The following is a 20,824-nucleotide window of genomic DNA, read 5'->3' as shown; positions in this document are numbered from 1 at the left end:
GTCTTCATCCTGTTACTCCTCTGATTGAAAAAGACAAGGAGTAAGAGTGTCTTCTAGATCACAATGCCCACGCCGTCCCCGGAACTTCCTTTGGCAGTTACCCCAAGTATAATGCTCCATTCTTACTCCCAGCTGCCTCACGAAGGCGAGTTTAGAAGTTTTCTCTCTCATCCCACCCTTCTGTCCTCTCTTCTAAGTTCCATTACCTGGCTGCTCCACAGGCAGCCTCATTAAGGCAGGCACCAATATTGGTTTAGGGCTAGAAGTCATTTTCAGAGTGACTCTGACTTTCTTTATGAAGGGAAATCAGGTCAAATTCCATGTTGCTCCCGATGACATAGACTGATTCTAGAGGTTCATAATACAATATACAGGAAGCAGCTGAGAATTTTCAGCTCTACCTGAGATGTCTAAATTATTCATTTATAGCTGTGTTTTCTTTTATTCTACCTGTTTTCCTTGTCTTGTTGGCTTTGTGTGCATGTCTGGTAATGAATACAAGCACTACTGTGTCACATGAAGTGACATGTTGTTCTCCTGTAGACTCTCTAAAGGAATCAGAGAGAAGTCCTCTCACCTATCTAGGGAGCCAGGGCAGTGAAATGTAATAATACCAATATTTTCTTGCTAATTTACTATGTATGACCATCTTAAAACATGAATATTTATTTTTATGTTATTCTCTTTAGCCATTCTTTTTTTGGGTTAAAAAAAGTTTAATATACTGAGAATACTTTTATAGGCTAAGATTAAGTGTGTCACAGGGACTATATGTAATCTGTCAAATTTTGATTTTCCAAGGTAACAGGGAAGAACTTCATTATTTGCTTCTTCCAAGATATTTGAACCTGTTCTGCCTTGGCACCTGCCATTATTTTTCCCAAGCAGATATTAAGGAGACCATCTGATAGTGGGAACATTCCTCTTTAATTACAACAGAGTTTGGAATGGGGTTCAGAACTTCTACAGAACAGCGGTGTTACAATTTCAGTCTTTTTTATTTCTTCTCAATTACATTTAGGCAACTCTAAAGTTCAGAACTTACACACTGAACAAACATATCACTGTACTGGATTAGGCCTCTCTAGATTTTCACCAATGGTATTACTACTATCTAACCATGAATCATGAAAAGTGATCAAAATGCATTAATTTTGGAACAGCTTTTTAGTCTTCAAACACAAATACTGATCTTCACAAACACTTTTAGACAATATAAGAATAGTACTATAAAACAAAGTTCTAAAACAGTATGTTAGCAAGCTAAATTCCAACTATTCTGAAAGTGTTCAGAGAAGGCACCAGAAACACTGAAATGGAGAGGCCTAAAAGATGATTCTTTACTGTTAACATCTAAGTGAAAACACTTCAGACTAGTAAACTATTAGTGATACTTATCTTTGGAACTGTGTTAGTTATAGGATGAAGGAGCCACGTCATCTCCGTAGTGAATTTCACTTTAGCAAAAGAGTAAACATACACCTCCATAACAGCTGCAATTAAAGCATTAGTAGCATGCTATGATTGATTACCTGGAACTGTTGCTGAGAAATGGATGTGTAGTACAGCTTTTATTACTTGAGTTTGAAAAAAAAAACAAGTCCCTTGCTTAGATATAGTGTAGTAAGTGACATTATTAGGTAGTCCTTCTATCTAAATGACATAGGATTTAGTGTATCAGCAAGTTATAATAAACAAGCCTTTCATCTGAGGATTCCTCTCCCAACACAGAAGGACTTTTTCTGTTTATAATACAACTGGTAATGCATGACCAGATGGTTGTGACTTTTAGTGAAGGGTAAATGACACTTCAACAAACAGAAAAGTAGCATTAGGATACTCAGGGGCTTCAAGTGTGCCCTAAACACACAATCTATATGCAAAGACTATTAATGTGAACCATATAAAGTGGCCATTTCCAATGCTATCTGATTAGTAGGCTATTCTGCAGGTTGTCAGTTAGTTTGATTTAAATATTTCCTAGTGTAGCACAGAGCAGCTTTCTTCCTGCTGTGTGGTTTACATTTTCAGGTCTTAAATGATCCCACCAAGGCCTCATACATTTAATTTGTTTTTCTGAAATACAGTAACAACAATGATATTATTATATTATTAACATGTCCTAAATTTGATAAAGAAAGATACAGGCAACATCACATTCCTTATTGAGCCTCTATCACTCAAACAATTTGGTGGAGATTTACCTTCTGTGTACAATACTGGAATCTGTAGTATCAAAGACAACCAAAAGGTGTTGACTATTTTGGTTTGCTTTTGTTTTTAGTTTTGATAACCTTAAACTAAGTGTGAAAGCACAAAAGTTATTTAAATTTCTTTTCTTAACAGCAGCAAAAGCTCCCTAGGCCACAATCTCAGAAATCTACTGATGTTTCTGTAAATATATGTAAGGTATACACTATAGTTGAAAGATTTAAAAATGAGGGCTGCAGGATAGATGAGAAGATACAGGCCACTGCTGCTGGGCTGAGTTCCATCCCCAGAACTCAGGTGGTGGAGTGAGAGAACTGACTCCTACAAGCTGTCCTTTGACCTGCACACACACACACACACACACACACACACACACACACACACAAAATATAATAATATTTTTAAAGATGTGAAAAGAATGAATAGTTTCACAATGAACTTCCGGAAAGCAGACGTTTAACATTAATGGACAAGTTCATAAACCACAGATAACATCCACCATAGCCTTTCTAAGGCATCAAACCTTCCTTCAAAATGAAACCAACGTAGGTCATACAGAATTCAATTTCACCATCTCTTTATAAGTAATTTAAACCAAGTTCAACATTCAGACATTAAATAAGTGAATGAATAAATAAAATGTTACTCAATTCAGAGCCATGTGAACTTTGGTGTGTTTATTAAAAGACTAAACCTTACAAGCCAATCCAAATTGAGTTAGTTAGGCCAACACTTAATCAGCACTTTGTTCTGGCACACAGTAAAAGGAATTCTAATAATCTCAACTTCCACCTGCCATTCTGTGATGTGGTTAAATATGGAGTTGAGTATCCCAGTTTTTAAGTGTTCTATAAAGATTAGACCAAGCCAAGATTAATGGTAACATGATGTGAGCTATAAGAAAAGCTACACTTCTAAAAGCTGTATCATCTATTTCTATAATATAAAATAATAATAATAATAATAATAATAATAATAATAATAAAACCCACTAGGCTGGAAGTTAAAAGAATCAAAACACAGATCTACTCAATGCATACATTTTTCCAGCCTTTAAGTATTTTGAAAATATCCAGCTGTGGTGGTACATGTCTAAAACCCTTATACTTAGGATGTGTGATGGTTAAAAAGAAAATGACCCCAAAAGGGAGTGGCACTATTAGAGGGTGGGGCCTTGTTGGAAGAAGTGTGTCACTGTGGGGTAGGCTTTGAGGTCTCACATGTGCTCAGCCATACCCAGTAAAACAGACCACTTCCTGTGGCCTGCCTATCAAGATGCAAAACTCTTAGCTCCTTCTATAGCATCACATCTGCCTTCACACCACCATGTCCCACCATAATGATAATGGACTCAACTTGTGAAATTGTAAGCAACCCAAGTTGTCATGGTCATGGTGTCTTTTCACAGCAATAGAAACCCTAAGACAGAAGTTGTTACCAGAAGTGGGGTATTGCTGTGACAGGCCTGACAATGTTTTTGTTTAGAGGAATTTGGACTTTGGTACTTTGGGTTAGGAAAGCAGTGGAATGCTTTAAGCGCTGCTTAATGGGCTGTATATACTAGTAGGAGCATGGAAGACAAAGGTGCTGAGAATAATCTGAAGTGTGGGTGCCCGGATCAAGAGGTTTTCAGAAGATAAGAATTTTAGTATATTGCCTAGAGATTGGTCTTGTGATGTTCTGGTAAAGAATGTGACTGCTTTTTTTACCTTGTCCAAACAGTCTACCTGAGGCTAACATGAAGAATTTCGAATTAATTCCACTGGCAGAGGAAATCTCAAAACAGTGTAGTATAAACTCCGTTGTGTGGTTATTAGTGGTAATTCTAATGAAGATTTATAATGAAAAGGAGGAAGCAGAGCAGGGTAAATTACAAAATGTAAAATTTAAGAAGGAAAAGAACACCAAAAAGTGTAATTGAACTAAGTTCTATGTTCAAGGAGATAAAAAGATAAAAAGATTAAGAAATGGAAGAAAGGAAGTGGTGATCTCAGGGCAAGATCCCACCCAGCTAAGTTTCCAACTTGTGAAAAGGAATTAAAGAAAAATGTAGAGCCAGTTATGGCGGTGGTGCATGTCTTTAATTCCAGCACTTAGAATGCAAAGGCTAGCAGATCTCTGAGCTTGAGACCAGCCTGGTCCAGACAGTCAAGTTTAGGCAGTGAAGAAAACTACTGAAAACAGAATGCTGGTGAAGATGTAATTGAATGAGGGGGCCATGTTCCAGCCCCAGTAGAGCAGCAGAACTTGATAGTTTTGGCCACGTGGTTCTGGCTTTAAGAATAGAAGGACAAGGATTATAGAATATTCCACCAAAGTTGCTGAGGCCAGGCATGTGCCAGGAGTGTCACTGAATGGAGGCCTAGAGAAGCCACTGCATGAAGCTGTGAAGATGAAGCCTAGATTGCCTGGGAGACCCCAAGATGCTGGAGATGCTAGAACTGTGGGATACCTGCTGAGGAGAGCTGCAAACAGGGAGTGGAGCCAGCCCAAGAGAAAGAAGCATGACGTAGCAATCATCAAAGCTGACGTAGCAATCATCAAAGCTGAAAGGAGTGAGAAGTATGAAGAGCATTTGGACACCGGATGTGGAGATACAGAGTTTGGAGTTTGCACAGCTGGTTTTTTAGTTTTGCTTTGGTTCAGTATTTCCCCACTATGTTGCCTTCGCTATGTTTTGGTATGGTAATGTATGTCCTGTGACACTATATGTTAGAAGTATGTGATCTGCTTTTTGATTTTGACTTTACACAAGGGATTATAGTTAAGAGATCACATGAATCTCAGAGCAGACTTTGAACTTTAGACTTTTAAATAAGTTTGAGACTGTTATAGACTATGGGACTTTGAAGTTGGATTGGATGTATTTCTGTTTGCATTATGAAATGGCTATAAGCCTTTGGGGGCCAGAGAGTGGAATGTGGTAGTTTAAAAGAAAATGGCACTATTAGGAGGTATGGCCTTTTGGGGGGAAGTATGTAACTGTAGAGGTGGACTCCGAGGTCTCATACATGCTTAAGCTATGCCCTGAGAATGACCACTTCCTGTTGCCTGAAATCAAGAGGTAAAACTCTCAGTTTCTTCTCCAGTAACATGTCTTCTTGCATGCTACCATGTCCCACCATGATGATAATGGACTGAAATTCTGAAACTGAAACTGTAAGCCATTCCATTAAATGTTTTCCTTTATAAGAGTTGTCATGGTCATGGTATCTCTTTACAGCAATAGAAACCCTAACTAAGACAGGATGTGTTGGCAGGAGAATCAGGAGTTTTGGCTACAAAACAAGTTCAATACCAGCTGAGGCTATATGAGCCCCTGTCTTTGGAGGGGTGAGGGGGGTTGTTATTATTGTTATTGTTTGATTTTGAGAAAGGTTCTCATGTATTCCAAGCTGGCCTTGGACTCCCTATATGGCCAAGGATGACCTTCAACTTCTTGCTTCTACCTCTGAAATACAGTTTATATGCATGAGCCACCATGCTTAGTGAGACCATGTCTTAAAAAGAAAAAAAAATAATAATAACAACAAAAAACCCCAAGGATTCTGGTAGTAGCTAAGAGATCTCAAATTATAGTTGCATACTGGAGAATAAACAACAATCAAGAGTGCTCTGACATTAAAACCTGTATCTAGAGTAGGCACCAGCAAACTTCTGTTAAGAGTTGGGAGAGTAGCCGGGAAGAGGTGGTGCATGCCTTTATTCCCAGCACTCGGGAGGCAGAGCCAGGCGAATCTCTGTGAGTTCGAGGACAGCCTAGTCTACAGAGTGAGATCCAGGACAGGCACCAAAACTACACAGAGGAAACCCTGCCTCGAAAACAAACAAACAAACAAACAAACAGTTGGCAAGTAAGTAGTTGAGGTTGTACAATATGGTCTCTGTCAACTACTCAACTCCACTATTCTGGTAAAGGTAAACACAAACAATATATAAATGAATGAGTATCACTATGTTCCAATAAAACTTTAATTACAAGAAAGGCAGCAGGGGAAGAAATGATGGGCTTTGTAGGCATTGCTAAGGCCAATCAATTTTATCAAGAAAGGGAACCTGAGGCTCTTTGAGCAGAGGGATGACAGCTGTTCTTAAAAGGATTCAGCAGCTAAAAGAATCAATTCAGTCACTGTCTGGGGAAGGAGAAGAAAAGCAAGAACATGGGAAGAGTTTTAAAGATGGCAGTTCAGAAACCATTGCAACAGCAACAGCAGCAAAGGTTAGCTTGTCTTGCATGGGCATGACAGCAGTGACAGTGTCAAGATACAACTTGAACCTGATTATTCTTAGAAGTTATACCACAACTTTCCAATTGATTTGACAGTAGGGTGAAAGAGGAAGACTCAAAGATGAGTCCAAACTTTAAGACTCACAGAAAAATAGGATGTTTACTATAGCTGAGATGTAGAGGGAGGTACCTGTTGGGCCAGAAAATAAAGATTTTAGTTTTGGAAATACTAAGTTTGAGAAGATCACTACCTATTAATGTGGAGATATTAAATGAACAAGATTCTTGAGTTCAGAAAAGAGGTTGTATTTGATAAAAATCTGAAAGCAAAGGCAAGAAGAACAGGAATTCCTGGCCAGCTTCTGCTATGGTAGGCTATGCTGAGTCACCAGAGACCTTTCTCAAGAATAAATACATACCCTAGCTAGAAAGTTCAGTAGTCCTTTAGAACTCTAAAATAAAATGGGTCCATATAATTTAACCAAGGATTTGCTTATATCAATTTCTGCCAAACTTACAAAAAATACTACTTCTCTTGTATGCTACATAGTATATTAATATATTCTAGGCTCCAGTGACAATTTACTGTTTTGCTATCTGAATCACCAACATAATAGAATAAATGTTTTTGCCACCAATTGAAAACACACTTCATACTGATCACCTTTACAATATAGTTTCATTGACATCTTATGAATGATTTTCCTAAAAGAATGCATAGGTAAAATGAAGAAAGCTACTCAATAAAATACAGCACTAGTGTACTCCCAAGATAGCCCAAAAGGAAACAATACTCTAGAGGAGTGGACTTCACAAGCAGTTTGAGGTATGTTTCAGAGTATTCTAAAACATGTATGATTTTTTGTTACAAATCATTTGATCAATGAAACATACTTGCTCAAGTGGGTCTATAATAACTGTGCAATTCTTGGGGCATAAAAACTAAGTCTGGAAAAACTGAAAAGGAGAAAACCCTAAAAAATACTGGCTTCTGGGGCTGGAAAGATAGCTCGGTGGTTAAGAGTGCTTTCTGCTCTTAAAAAGGACCTAGTTTGGTACCCAGCACCCACAGCAAGCAACTCATAAGCACTTGTAACTGTACGTCCAGGGGACCCAACTCTTTCTGGCCTCCTCTAGGGCCCTTATGTACATAACACACAACCACACAGAGACACATAAGTAAAAAATAAAAATAAAATCTAAAAACAAATAAACAAAAAACCTCGCTTCTCTTGAAGAACCAATACTGTTCCTGGTCATAATTTATTTTCTTATTTTAAATAGCATAGATACATACATTTAAGAAAAAGAAGAATTTAGCAAGATAGGAGTTAAAATAATAGGTAAGTAAATACTATTCTGAGTAGTGTAATGACTTGAGAGGGAGTATATATCTTGAGTCAAGCTCCTGGTGTTTGAAACCCAACTCCTGTCTGAAACAGGCCATCTACTTAACTCCCCATTGTATAGTTTTTCTATCAGACACATACTACCACTACCTATTTAACTGCCATAGTTTTCCTATCAGACACATACTACTACCACTACCTATTTAACTGCCATAGTTTTCCTATCAGACACATACTACCACTACCTATTTAACTGCCATAGTTTTCCTATCAGACACATACTACCACTACCTATTTAACTGCCATAGTTTTTCTATCAGACACATACTACTACCACTACCTATTTAACTGCCCAATTTTTTCTATCAGATGAATATTGCTGCTATCTACTTAACTGGGTTGCATTTGTAGTGACTAAATAAATTTGTCCTTCTAAAGAGTTTCAGCAATACTAAGTAAATGCAGAATAAACATTACCACATTATTTCAGTTTTGTGCCCTGCACTTAGAAACACCAAAGTCAATGGAACACTCCTGGAAAAAAATGCCCTCTAACTGCCTCATTCATTGGACATATAAAAATTTGATAAACATTTTTTTTAAGTAGAATATTCAAAAACTTCACATTTTATAATCTTCTGGCTGTCTCCTCTGATTACTAAAACCAGGGGTTTTGATCTAAACCTTTTAGCCCTGATATTCATATTCTAGTGACTAACAAAGAAACCAGCATACATAAATTGAGGTATTTATGAACATAATAAGGATGCCTTTTTTGTTCTGTCTCTTGACAAAACTCTTTCTGATCTGAGGTAGATTCTTTAGCTAAAACAACTTAGATATCACTAGAAAACCTCATGGTATAAGAATAGTCATGTGAGGATAAAAGCATATGACATATTGACAGTTTTGAAGAATAAAAGGATACAATGATCATAAAGAAAGCCACAGCAGAAAAACGAATTACCTGCCACCAGGCTATCATCTTCACATCATCCCTATCAGCTAACAATTACTCCGTGTCTAGATCTATAGCAATATATGTCAAAAATCCTTTACATGGCTGAGCTAGACTCCAGTATCAATGGTAAATAATGGATTAATAGACTATTGGGCAAGCTCTCTCAACAGCATAATCAAGCTATCATGGTTCAAAATGAAGGAACAATGATGAGGATGAACTTCAATTATTAGCTTACATAAAGGATGAATACAGAGGTAAAGCTGGTTTGAACAGACATGACAATTGTATAATTTGATAGCAACACACGAAATTTAAAGTAGAAAATTAAGCTCTAGTTATCAAAGCAGAGTATATGCTGAGTAAAGAATGGGGCCATCACATCTTTTCTCCTAAGCTGTGTAATAACAGCCATATGACTAGGGGGAAGAACCAACACAGTACATCAGCTTGTTATTCTTCAATTTTACCCCTTGTGCACTTTATTGCATGTGGAGAGAAGTTGATTGGATGCAATTTCTATCATAAATGTTTAAAGAGTTAAAAAGACTAACCTAAGACCTTCATTTGATTTTGCTACATTTTCTTAATAAAAGGAAGAACTTTCTAAAGCAAGAATCCAAGCCTGTAATCCCAGCTTCCAGAAAGCTGAATCAGCAGGATTGCGAACCTGAGTGTTCTTGGCAGCCTAGTTGTGTTAGAATTCCACCCTCCAGCTGCATGACCACACATGCGCAGTTCAGGAGTTAAACAAAGGGTCTTTCCTCTTAAATCATCAGTGTGTGCTGGTGATCATGTGCGCGTAGAGTGTGCTCGCACAATCTGCGCATGCGTGGCGTGGCTCTGTAAACCCATCTGTGTCTTAAAGAACTGTGACTCAGACCCCACCCTCTTTCTGTTCTGCTCTCTCTCTTCCCCCATCTTTCCCTCTCGCCCCACGTGCTCCTTTCCCAGGCCTGGTTCTCTTGTACCCCCACCCCCACCCCTCTTCCTCCTAACAAAGTTCTCTGCTACTAGGCAGCCGTGGCTCTTGACTCATGACCTTTTCGCGGTAACCAGCGCCACCACCAGCACCATTTATCATTCATTTCAAGTTGCCCAGGAGACAAAAGACATTATGCTGTTCTTAGGCATCTATCTCCTCATCTAAGAGAGTTCCTCAGTTGTTCTTGGTTTCATATGACCTTGACCTGTCACCCCTTCTGACTACTGTAAGCAGAGTCCAGCTTCAGGGTCACAATGAACTCAGACTAGAGACTCTCCTGTTCAGCCTCTCCAGTCCTGGGATCACGTACATGTGCCACCACACCTGTGATGACATTTTGAGATGCACTAGTCAACTGTATCCTAGAATGATCTCAATTCACATTTTGATGTTTTTCCTTGATTAGATTTAAGTTGCTTTGTTGTTATTGTTTTATAAGAGTGTCATAAGTCAGATGCCCTTCTTTGTGTTTTGATCTACATTACATTGGTATGTCTTGACACAGATGAAGGTTCGCCTTGACCACTAGTGAAGATGGTGTCTGACAGGCTTCCTTCATAAGGATTTTTTAACATATACTGCTATATAGTACTAGTATTTCTTATGTAATGAGATTCTCCAGACATTTTAATACTATGTAAGGATACAGTTTCTCTTCAAACTGAGGTGACTCTATAGGATTTTAGAAAGAACTAAAATATGTGAAATATCATGGAAGGATCTTTTTGATATACTTAAACTCTACTTGATGAAATATTTTTTTCTAAATTCAAAATACAAAGAAAGACTCTTTCCCTACAACACTGCTGAATGGCCAAGCACAATGTGTCCACTGGAACACTCATGGCAAGTCTGTTGTGGAGGCAGCCAAATGCTTTCTAACTGGATTTGAGGTCAGTTCTGCAGGACGGAATCCACTTCAGTTGCTGCCAACCTGATCAAAAGCCCATGACTTAGAAGGTCATGGGCCACAGGGGGAAATTACAGCTGTTAGTCTGCTAAATGAGCATGATATGTCCATTACAATTACTTCTAAAATTTTTGTTTGTTTGCCCTGAAAATAATTATGCCTATGCCCTGTGTTGGTTAGTTTTATGTCAATTTAACACAAGATGGAGGTCACTCAATTGAGAGAGAATTCCTCCTTAAGACTCTATAGGCAAATCTACTAGGCATTTTCTTGAATGATTAATGTGGAAGGGCCCAGTTCACTGTGGGCATCACCAACCCTGGGCAGGTAGTCCAAAATAAGAAAGCAGGGCGAGCAACCCATTAGGAGCAAGCCAGTAAGCAGTGTTCCTTCATGTTCCCTCACTCTGCTTCAGTTCATGCCTCCAAGTTTCTCCCTGACTTCCTTCATGATGGCATATGACCCAGGAATTGTAAGCTGAAATAAAACCTTTCTTCCCAAGTTGCTTTTGATCATGGTGTTTTATCATACCAACAGAAACACTAAGACATGCCCATATATTAGAACTGTCAGCCCTGATCAGAGATGCTTTTCTCTTAGTGATCACCAGTTACTGGAGAAAGTCACAGCTGGTCAAAGCATTGAGAATAAGTGAATGTCAAATGTTCAACCATAAATGAGACATCTACACCATCCCCTCCTCCAAGACGCAGGAAACATAAAATAGAGAGGAAGCATGATCCTAATTAGTCTTATTAAATAAAAAACTGGAGTCAGATATTAGGGTGAAAGCTCAAAGATCGGAGAAGCAGAATAGCAGCCACTAGAAACTTTTTTTTTGGGGGGGGGGGGGCTTTTCGAGACAGGGTTTCTCTGTAGCTTTGGAGGTTGTCCTGGAACTTGCTTTGTAGACCAGGCTGGCCTTGAACTCACAGAGATCCACCTGCCTCTGCCTCCCTGAGTGCTGGGATTACAGGCATGCACCACCACCGCCCGGCTACTAGAAACTTTTTTACCTCTATGAATCCTCAGACAGAATGGGGACAAGATCCTGTCCCCACCCGCTTTATATTCCTGTCTCCACCTCCCTAAGTACTCTGTTTCTCTTTTAGATTGATTCAATCTCAGTAGCCCAGGGTGGCCTTGAACTCCTGATCTTCCTGCTTCCTTCTCCAAAGTGCTAGGATTAAAGGTGTGTGCCACCACTGCCGGCCTCTCCGGTTAACTAGTGGCTAGCTCCACCCTCTGATCTCCAGGCGAGCTTTATCTTTCAGAACCCAAAGTATCCTACAACAGGCAGCAGGAATATAAGCGCCAGAGGATGAGGTAGAGGGCTATGGGACTCTGTTTCTGGAAACCAAACGGCATGCACTCATGAACTCACAAAAGCTATGATTACCTGATGAGACCTGCTCAAAACTGGGTTCATTTACACCCTGTCATGAAGTGGGGAGGGTTTCAGAAGTCTCAAGCCTGCCTGAAGAGCGACTGGCAGTTAATGGTTTATGAAGCAGTGGTGGGAAAACAGTTTCTCTATTGGTAGCCACTGGGAGAAAATAACTTCTCACCTACTTGTGCTCTTATAAGAAACCCTATGAAATTCATTGGATCACCACTACCAACAACAAACAGGAAAGTAGAAGGGAAACTCACAGGCAAGAAAAGGTAGATTAGCTGGAAGGGCAAGAGTAATGGGGGATGAAGATCATCAAAGTGTTATCATATACATGTATGAAGAGATCACAATGAGACCCACTGTAAAGTATACAATTAATATATGCTAATATAAACATTTAAAAATTATTATTTTTAATTATGTGTAGGGAAAAGGGGCCAGGTAAAGAAATCCACCTTGACCCTGAAACCCAGAACCAGTAAAAGAAACATAGCCTGTATCTGGGACCAGAGCCAGAGAAAGAAACACTCTATCACTGAACTGAGAACCAAAGAAACATTCCCTGACTCTGAAACCAGTGCCAAATAAACACATGGTCCCTAGAACCAGAGCCAGTGAAAAATATGCCCTGGCCTTAGAATAAGGCCCAAAAAGCAAAAAAAGGCCAGTGAAAGAAACACAGTTTGGCTCCGAAATCAGAGCCATCTCTGCCTCTGACCAAAGAAACTAACCAATCCCTGGGCAGGAAAAACTAACCAATCCCAGAACAGAAAATCTTCTCCCTGGAGAAACTCCACCCCTAAGAAACACTATATAAACCATCGTGCCTGTTCAGTTGTTGGCTGTCCTTTTCCACCCCGGTAGAGGCAGCCATTCTCTAGGACTCCTTCCCAAATAAATCTCTTTCTCAAAGAAGTCTTGGGTGAAGATCTTCATTCACTAGCACAGAGAAGAAGACTCTTGCTAAGATGTCCTTTAGGGGACTGAGCAGAATAAACCTGGCAGAGATGTTCCCTTAGCGGGGACTGAGCAAGGCAGAGCAGAAAAAGTAAGAACTTTTCACAGGAGTACGAGACTGCTACATTTCTGCAGGGGCTTCCCCTTTAGCAGAGTGAACCAAAAGAAGTAACATCTTGGGCTTGAGAGAAGAAGCAGAGCTCTGCTGGGAAGCCCCCTTAAGGAAGCTGAGCAAAGCTCAGTTGTAGGGGCTCTCCAGGAGAGGAGCAGGACTGCTACATCCTGTGGTGAGACCATCCCACACTGCATCCCAGCTCCAGGTACAGCTTGACTCCCGAACAGTCAGGACACCTTTCCCTCCAGAGCTGAGCTGTCCCATTGCAGCTCTAGCCACCAGAGCTGTCCTAGCAGCTCCAGGTATAGTCTGACTTCCCCAGCAGTCAGGATACCTTTCCACCAGAGCTGCAACACTCACTTACAATGTGTATATGTATGGGTGTTTGAGTATGTGCAGGTGAATGCCTGTGTCTGAAAAGGACAGAGATGTTGGATCCTCCTGGAACTGGAGTTATTGGTGGTTATGAGTAACCTGATTTGGGTGCTGGGGCTCAAATTTGGGTCCTCTAGAACAGTGTATGTCCTTAACCACTGAGCCATCTCTCCAGCCCAATACAAACATTTTGAAAGATCATTTTGTTTTCTCAGTATATTCAGTTAATATTAATCAACTATAACATCAAAGAATGACATAATTGATATATTACTTACATAACTATGGCTTTTAAAGATATCTGATGGACTGGTGGTGAGGATTTTGTCTCCTTCCAAACCAATTACTCTTTTACAAATATTTGATTTTGGATCACTTGGGCTTTTTGCAATTACAATGTCACCTCTGAAGGGGGAAAAAAGGAAAAGAAGTATCAGCATTATTATACACATACATAGGACTGCTTTAATAATTTTATAAGGCAACTTAAAGAAATAAACACCTTTTATCCTAGTATACATTGACCCTGCCATGCATTAATCATGTTTGGAAACCATTTTAACTGAATTTAAGGTCAGAACCTAATTGGAGTCATAAAAATTCCATATAAAATTACTGATAGTTTATAATAATCTCATGAGAATTATATCCACTATGTGTTATTTCTGTATTCAAATAATTACAAAGGAAAGCTATTAGTAGTTGACTCTAGAGCACTAAAAGTGAAGAAACGTCATTTATTTCTCAAAAGTTCAAAAATTATAGAATAACAGTATGCAGCTTATAAAATTCATTTAAGTCATAATTTATAGTAGAGACTTACATTTGAGGGAAATCAGACATAACCAAATAAAACACTAAAAGCTAAGCAAACATATACTATTAAGTAGGATATGATTTCAAATATGTAAAAGTAATATTAGTTCTTGCTACTTAACGAAAGCCTGAGTCATGTAAGAAGTAATGGGAAGAGAAAAATATATGAATAAATAAAGGTTTTATTCTCGCCATGGTGGTGCAAGCCTATAATCCCAAAAAATAAATAAGGGAAGAATTCTAATTTGGAGGCTAATATAAACTACAAAGCAAATTCAAAGCCAATCACAGTTACATAGTGAAACTATGTTTCAAAACATCCATACCTGCACACCTCTCCCAACCAAAGAGAATGTAATGGTTTTTTTGTGTATAAAACAAGGAATATATGAATTGTGCTAACATTTTCAATATTTGACATATTTACTAATTGTATGTGATTCCAGATATAGTTTATATACTTTGATGTTATTTATAATGAAAGATACAAATTCCAAAATATCATAAAAATCCATAATAAAAATAAAGGGAAGCTTATAATTCAAAAACCTAATCACTGGGCTAGCCAAGGCAAAGCACACCTATTATCCCAACATTTGAGAAGCTGAGGGAAGTTCAAGCCCAACTTGAGCTATGTAGTAAAGGTGAAGGTGAATCTGGGCTTCAAAACAAGATTTTGTCCCAATAAACTAAAATAGCAAAAAGAATAAAGTAACAAGAATACTGCTATACTGTAAGCATTCAACAACAGCGAAGCATTTTGACAGCCCCACCCCAAAGTAAGAAGGTTGTGGATATTTCTCAATAATAGAGTGGCTTGTCTGGCATACAGGTGGCCCCAGGTTTGGTCCCCAGCAACAAGAAAAGGACAAAAGATAAGATTAATTAGCTACCATGACTAAAATTAGGTTTAAAGGAAGGTAAGACAAAATTCTCCCTAACAGCTAAAATCAAGGAGGAATTCATTGGAAGATGTGTATGGAAAAGAATGAAGGACACCACTTTGTCAGAATTTTACCGGCAACACAGAAATGAGTATTGACAAAAACCATAGCACGAGGCCTTTCTTTCTAAAGCTGAATGGTATCAAGCCATTCAGTTCTATAATTGGACCAAGAAAGCACTGTTTTCTTTTGAAACATCAGTGGAACCTTTCACAAGAAAAAGTTTGCAAAGACTTCTGAGCTACGAAAAACAATCTTGTGTGTCTTTGAAAGAATTCATTTTCAAGGGTGCTTATGCAGCTAATGTTACTTGATATAACAATCACTATCACCCTTAAAACAAAGTCTGCATCTAAAAAGATACTCCTTAAACTCTTGCCTCCTTTAAAAGGACTTTTAAAATCCACTAAATACCAGAACCAGAACTTGAAATTTCCTTTCCCACTACAGTTATTTTGATGTGGTGCTTTGTGATTCCCAGAACTTGGGAGGCTGAGGCAGGAGGATCACTACAAGCATGAAACCAGTCTGGACTAGATAGTAAGTTTCAGGGTAGCATAGGCTACCGTATCTCAAAATTCCAAAAACAAATTATTAAAATGAAAAATAGTCATAAACATCCTTTCTGCCTACTAAATGGTGAGCTGTTCAAATCTAATGCCTCACTCATTGTATCATTGCTATAGTGTACAACATACCTTATAAAGTCGATGCCCATTAGCTATTTGTTGCAAGAATTAGTAATAGGAGATTGATTGTCTCAAGTAAGAGGAATCCCTGAAGGGAAAGGCAAAGAGACCTGTGTACTTTAGATATCACACGTGTAGACTTTTATTCTTACATAAAAGAGAAGTCTGCTCTCCCCTTCTAAATAAGCAGACATCAATAAGGGTCAGAAATTCATCCCACTGAAGTCTCAGTCCTAAGCTGCAGCAAACAGAATAAGGCAGTAATATTTCCAAAGTAGCAGTATCAGCTACTACCTTGTTCTAAAAGTTTTGCCAGGTTTCTCATTAATTCCAGGTTCTAAGGTACACGACACACTAATGAGACTCCAGAATAAATGGACCACTAAATGAAATCTTCAAAGAACCTTAATTTAATTTCCTGAATGTACTTATTTATATTACTCACCTGATTGCTAAGAGTGTTTTAAATAAAACAACACTGAAATATTTATTTAGAAGCCAGCCGAGCACACTATTAAGGACATTTAAGAGTTATCATGTCACTGGCATTCAGCAGCAGCTTGTCTTCAAGCTATAGTGAAGGTCAGGCACTAGGCTATTTTGGTAAACGTCAAAAAGCAAATGGAGATAAGTAAGCCTTTTGTGTAAGTTTTAATTTACAATTCCAAATCTACAATTATGTTTCTTGAAGTTATCACAGGTAAAAGATCTGAACAACTTCCTTGGGACCCTAGTAAGCCATGCAGCTTGACTAAGAGAGTTTTGTGAACAGCATCAAGAAAGGGCAACAGTGCAGTCAAAGGAAAGAACAGCCCCATACTGTTCTTCATTTTTCCATAGTGGGAAATGGGCTACAACAAAGCAACAAGTGCCTAACCATCGTTCATATCCCAAATACCACTAGTGGGAATCATGTAGAGGTTAATGAGATAAAAGCTGGCACAGACTTTTCTAATTCTATAAAAATGTTGAGAGAGGTACAGTTTAGAAAATATACTAAGTTACTAATATTTGATATCCATTCAAAAGGAACTCAAACTCATAGTGTCCCTTGAGATCAACAGAAGCACAAGGTTTTGAGCCACTATTTGGAATGGGGTTTTCAAAAATTTAGTAACAAACAGTATTTGCCAGGTAGTTACTCAACTTAATAATTAATCAATCTGGAGAACCACATTAGACCAAATTCTTCAATCTCAGGCACACACAAAGCCATAACCTACAAATCATTGAATAGTAATTATGTTTCTGTACAAAGAAGAAACAGGACAGTCATCAATCGAAGTACAAAACAACTAGAACTCTGATGTGGTGAGCAATACAGTCCACGAGGTCCTTGCTCCCGACTTAAAACACTTCAGGAACCTATAAAGAGAACAAGATCTTCACATATATTTTAAGAAGGACTGCTAACTGTTCTGGATGATAAGGGAAAAGACACAGTGACCACAGACACTGTATGTGTTGACTATTAAAACATTCTCAAACATACAGAATGTATTCCATTCAAGATCTTTCTTTACTTATTACTCATAAAAGGATTTTAAACACAAAGTTAGAAATTACAGAAAAATACACTTTATATATATCTTTCACTATAGTTATGTCTTGATAGAAATTTACCTTTGGATAGCATAAAAATGTCGGCTAAGATTTTCTGCAAAGACAATATCTGAATTTTGAATTGTGGGTTCCATTGATGGTCCAGAACACTGAAAAAAAAGGTAATCTTCTGAGTTCAAGTCTCTTTAAATTTAACAGAAATCATTTGGGCAGGCTTAAAGGAAAAGGAATTGGGTAAATATTCTTTCTGGAAACAGGTAATATTATAATTGTTTGGTGGTACTTTATAAAATACACACAAAGTAACATGTCTCTGCTTCTAATTTTTGGCCACCCTAGAGAACACTAAATTCCACTAGAGGACTGGACCTTGTCTCAGTTTCCCAGCTATGTAAGTTTCCATCATCAAGAAGAGTACTTAGCATAATATTAATGCTTGTTATGTATTTGTTGCATGAATGACTGACTTTTTTGGTTTTCTCAAACATCTCTTAGTGCCCACTGTGCCTACTGTGGCAATTTTTAAAGCAACATTACACTGTTCATTCTATGAGACTTGATATCCTTCCTTGTCCAAGAAAATGCTTTCTTATATTTCCTACTGAAAACCACCAACACAATGAAATGTACTCTAAAGATGTCTGTATGCCTGAAAAGAACAATCTTGATATATGCCTAATTCTTGAATACCGATTGCCACTTAATAAAAACAACACAGTCTTCATATACACTATCACTTTATCTCTAAATCCAACCTTTTACTCAAAACTTTCTACTTAGACAAAATAATGAACATTTGAATAAAATAATAAATAACAATGAAGTTTAGGTTTGTTACTTCTAGAAGTACTAATGTCACTGTCAAGACTTAATAGAAGGAGTATTAGCTAAATACACTTACATCCTTCACTTCAGCTCAAATAAGGGTTATTATAATACCAATCTTTTAGGGTAAAACAAATATAAAAACAACAGCCCCCCCCCAAAAAAAAACCTGTTGGCTATTCAGTCAGCCAAATACTGTTTCATTTATATAGCAAAGATTTGAAAACTCTGAGATTTCAGATTTGTGATGTGACACTGAGGACAACCATTGCTTGGGGAAAGAACCAGTATTTAATATTTTGTTACTAATCTTAGCAGAATAATCATTTGCTTTGATTACAAACTTGATAGTTATAAGTAGTTTTTAGAATCAGACAAATTTGTGTTGAAATTCTACCTTTCTTAATTACTAATTGTGGGACCTGGAATGAGTTAATTTCCCAAGCATGGCATTTTCTTCTTGAGTAGAACAAATTGCTCACACACATATAACAGACAATGTCAGGTAACAAGTTTACAGCATCAACCATATTCTAGAAAGCACAAATAGCACTCAGATGATAACTATTTATAATCAGGTTATCAAGAGGACTGTCTGTGCCTTGCTAAATATAAAAGATAAAAGTAAGAATTCAATAACTCTTACTTTTTATTCTGGTGCTGATGCAAACATACTATTTTTGCTTGTTTGGTTTTTATTATTTACATTATTATTATTATTATTATTATTGTGTGTGTGTGTGTGTGTGTGTGTGTGTGTGTGTGTGTATACGCAACCGCAAATGTTTGCCAGAGAGCCCACGGAGATCAGAGGACAACTTGTAACAATCAGTCCTTTCCACCATGTGTGTCCTCGGTATGAGACTTGGTGGTGGCAAGCATATTACCTGCTGAGCCATTTTACTAGCCCTGATTGTTTTTGAGACAAAGTTTGTTTTGTTTTGTGGCTGTGGAGGGGTTGGGTGGGGGTACTTGTGACAGAGTCTTATTATGTATCCCAAGATGGACTTGAACTCAGTACGGAGCCCAGCTTACCCTTGAACTCATGGTCCACTGCCTCAGCTTCCAGATTACAGGTGTGTCACTACACCCAGTTCCAAATATACCCTCTTATATCCAATATTTAGAAAGATTTTATGTTTTAATTTTCATGAAATGACTTCAAGCAAAAGTTTTTAAAAAACCATGTCTTGTTCCATCAAGAAAATTTGTATTTTAAATTAAAATTCCTGAATGTAGAAACTTACCATTACAACACCACCGACGTATTCAAAAGCACAATGAGCTATACACCCATACTGAAGGGTATAGCCAGCAAGTCGGAAAGCCTTTCCCAGAACACCACGAAGCATAGTTCCAAGTTGACTCTGCCACCACTGGCCTGTGATAAATTTCAAAGTTGCATGATCAGCATTTCTTAAAACAATTCAGAAAATACTGTAAAATGTCTCACTATACACAGAATAAACTAACATAAGCCAGTTTATCTTCATCGGTTACTGATCATTTAAGTGACTGAGTTCATGATGAAGATAACCAGCATCTCAAAACCCACCTCATAATCACATTACTAAGGGAAAGCTCCTTAGATAAGAATGAGCACACCAAAACATCTCACTCAATCATTGAACTTGTTAAACAGTATAACTTCAGAAACCACAAAAATCATATAGAGCCATTACATGCACACACACACAGAGAGAGAGAGAGAGAGAGAGAGAGAGAGAGGAAGAGAGAGAGAGAGAGCGAGCATGGGGGGGGGGGGGGAGGGGAGGGAGAGAGAATACTTATTATCCTTCTATTACATGTCTCTCTCATTTGATGACTGAGCTTAAGTCTATGTTTAAAAATCTTAATAAAGTCCAACTTTGCTTTGTTTCTACATATCCTGGAATTCTTTTCTGTAGCACAGAAACTCCAGCTTCACCTGAGGGGAGGTTTCAGAAAAGAATTCCAGATGCAACAGACAGCAGAACAGTGCAGGATCTCCTGTTTTGCTGGCAGCCACTGACTGCTAATTTAATAAACACACAAGAACTATGAAAAGGCACAAATATTATATAATATATACGTGTGTGTGTGTGTGTGTGTGTGTGTGTGTGTGTGTGTGTGTGTGTGCAGATGCATGCCATAGCAGACATGTGGAAGGAAGGCAGAACAACTTTCAGGAGTCAGTTCTCTCCTTCTATCATGAATTTAGGGGATCAAACTCAGGTCATCTAGCTTGTGTAGTTAAATAAGCCCTTTGACCTGCTGAACCATCAGTACTACAGATTTTTAAAGCTACATAAGTTTTAATATAATTAAATCAAAACTATTCCTGATATCTATTCCTTCCTTTTGAATGACTCCTTACAACTGTTTCAGGAACTTGTCCTTCCCAGACCCATGCCCTCGCCCAACAGTCCCCCAGCAGCCCTTATGAGGTTCATGAAGGTCAGCCATGTCTGTCTGCCTTCCTGGGTCCTGAGGTAGGTAACTTTCTCTTCTCTTCTTTTTT

At 38.2% G+C, this 20,824-nt stretch overlaps 1 protein-coding gene across 6 annotated transcripts in view; it reads right to left on the bottom strand.

The window, feature by feature from the left end:
• The window catches only part of Immp1l (inner mitochondrial membrane peptidase subunit 1), a 63,240-nt gene that overhangs the window by 10,667 nt on the left and 31,749 nt on the right, over positions 1–20,824 (bottom strand). For all 6 annotated transcript variants that reach the window (XM_036184534.1, XM_036184533.1, XM_036184532.1 and 3 more), the window contains 3 exons: positions 19,572–19,705; positions 17,560–17,648; positions 13,766–13,892 (listed from right to left, as the gene is read on the bottom strand). In XM_036184534.1, the coding sequence (XP_036040427.1) occupies positions 13,766–13,892; positions 17,560–17,648; positions 19,572–19,676 (321 nt within the window). In that variant the 5' untranslated portion in view covers positions 19,677–19,705. The remainder of the gene's footprint in view (positions 1–13,765; positions 13,893–17,559; positions 17,649–19,571; positions 19,706–20,824) is intronic.

The sequence above is a fragment of the Onychomys torridus genome, chromosome 4 (assembly GCF_903995425.1).
Source record: "Onychomys torridus chromosome 4, mOncTor1.1, whole genome shotgun sequence".
In the NCBI taxonomy this organism is placed as follows: domain Eukaryota; kingdom Metazoa; phylum Chordata; class Mammalia; order Rodentia; family Cricetidae; genus Onychomys; species Onychomys torridus.
The sequence above is the reverse complement of the archived record's forward strand: the minus strand, read 5'-3'. Positions and strand labels throughout refer to the sequence as shown.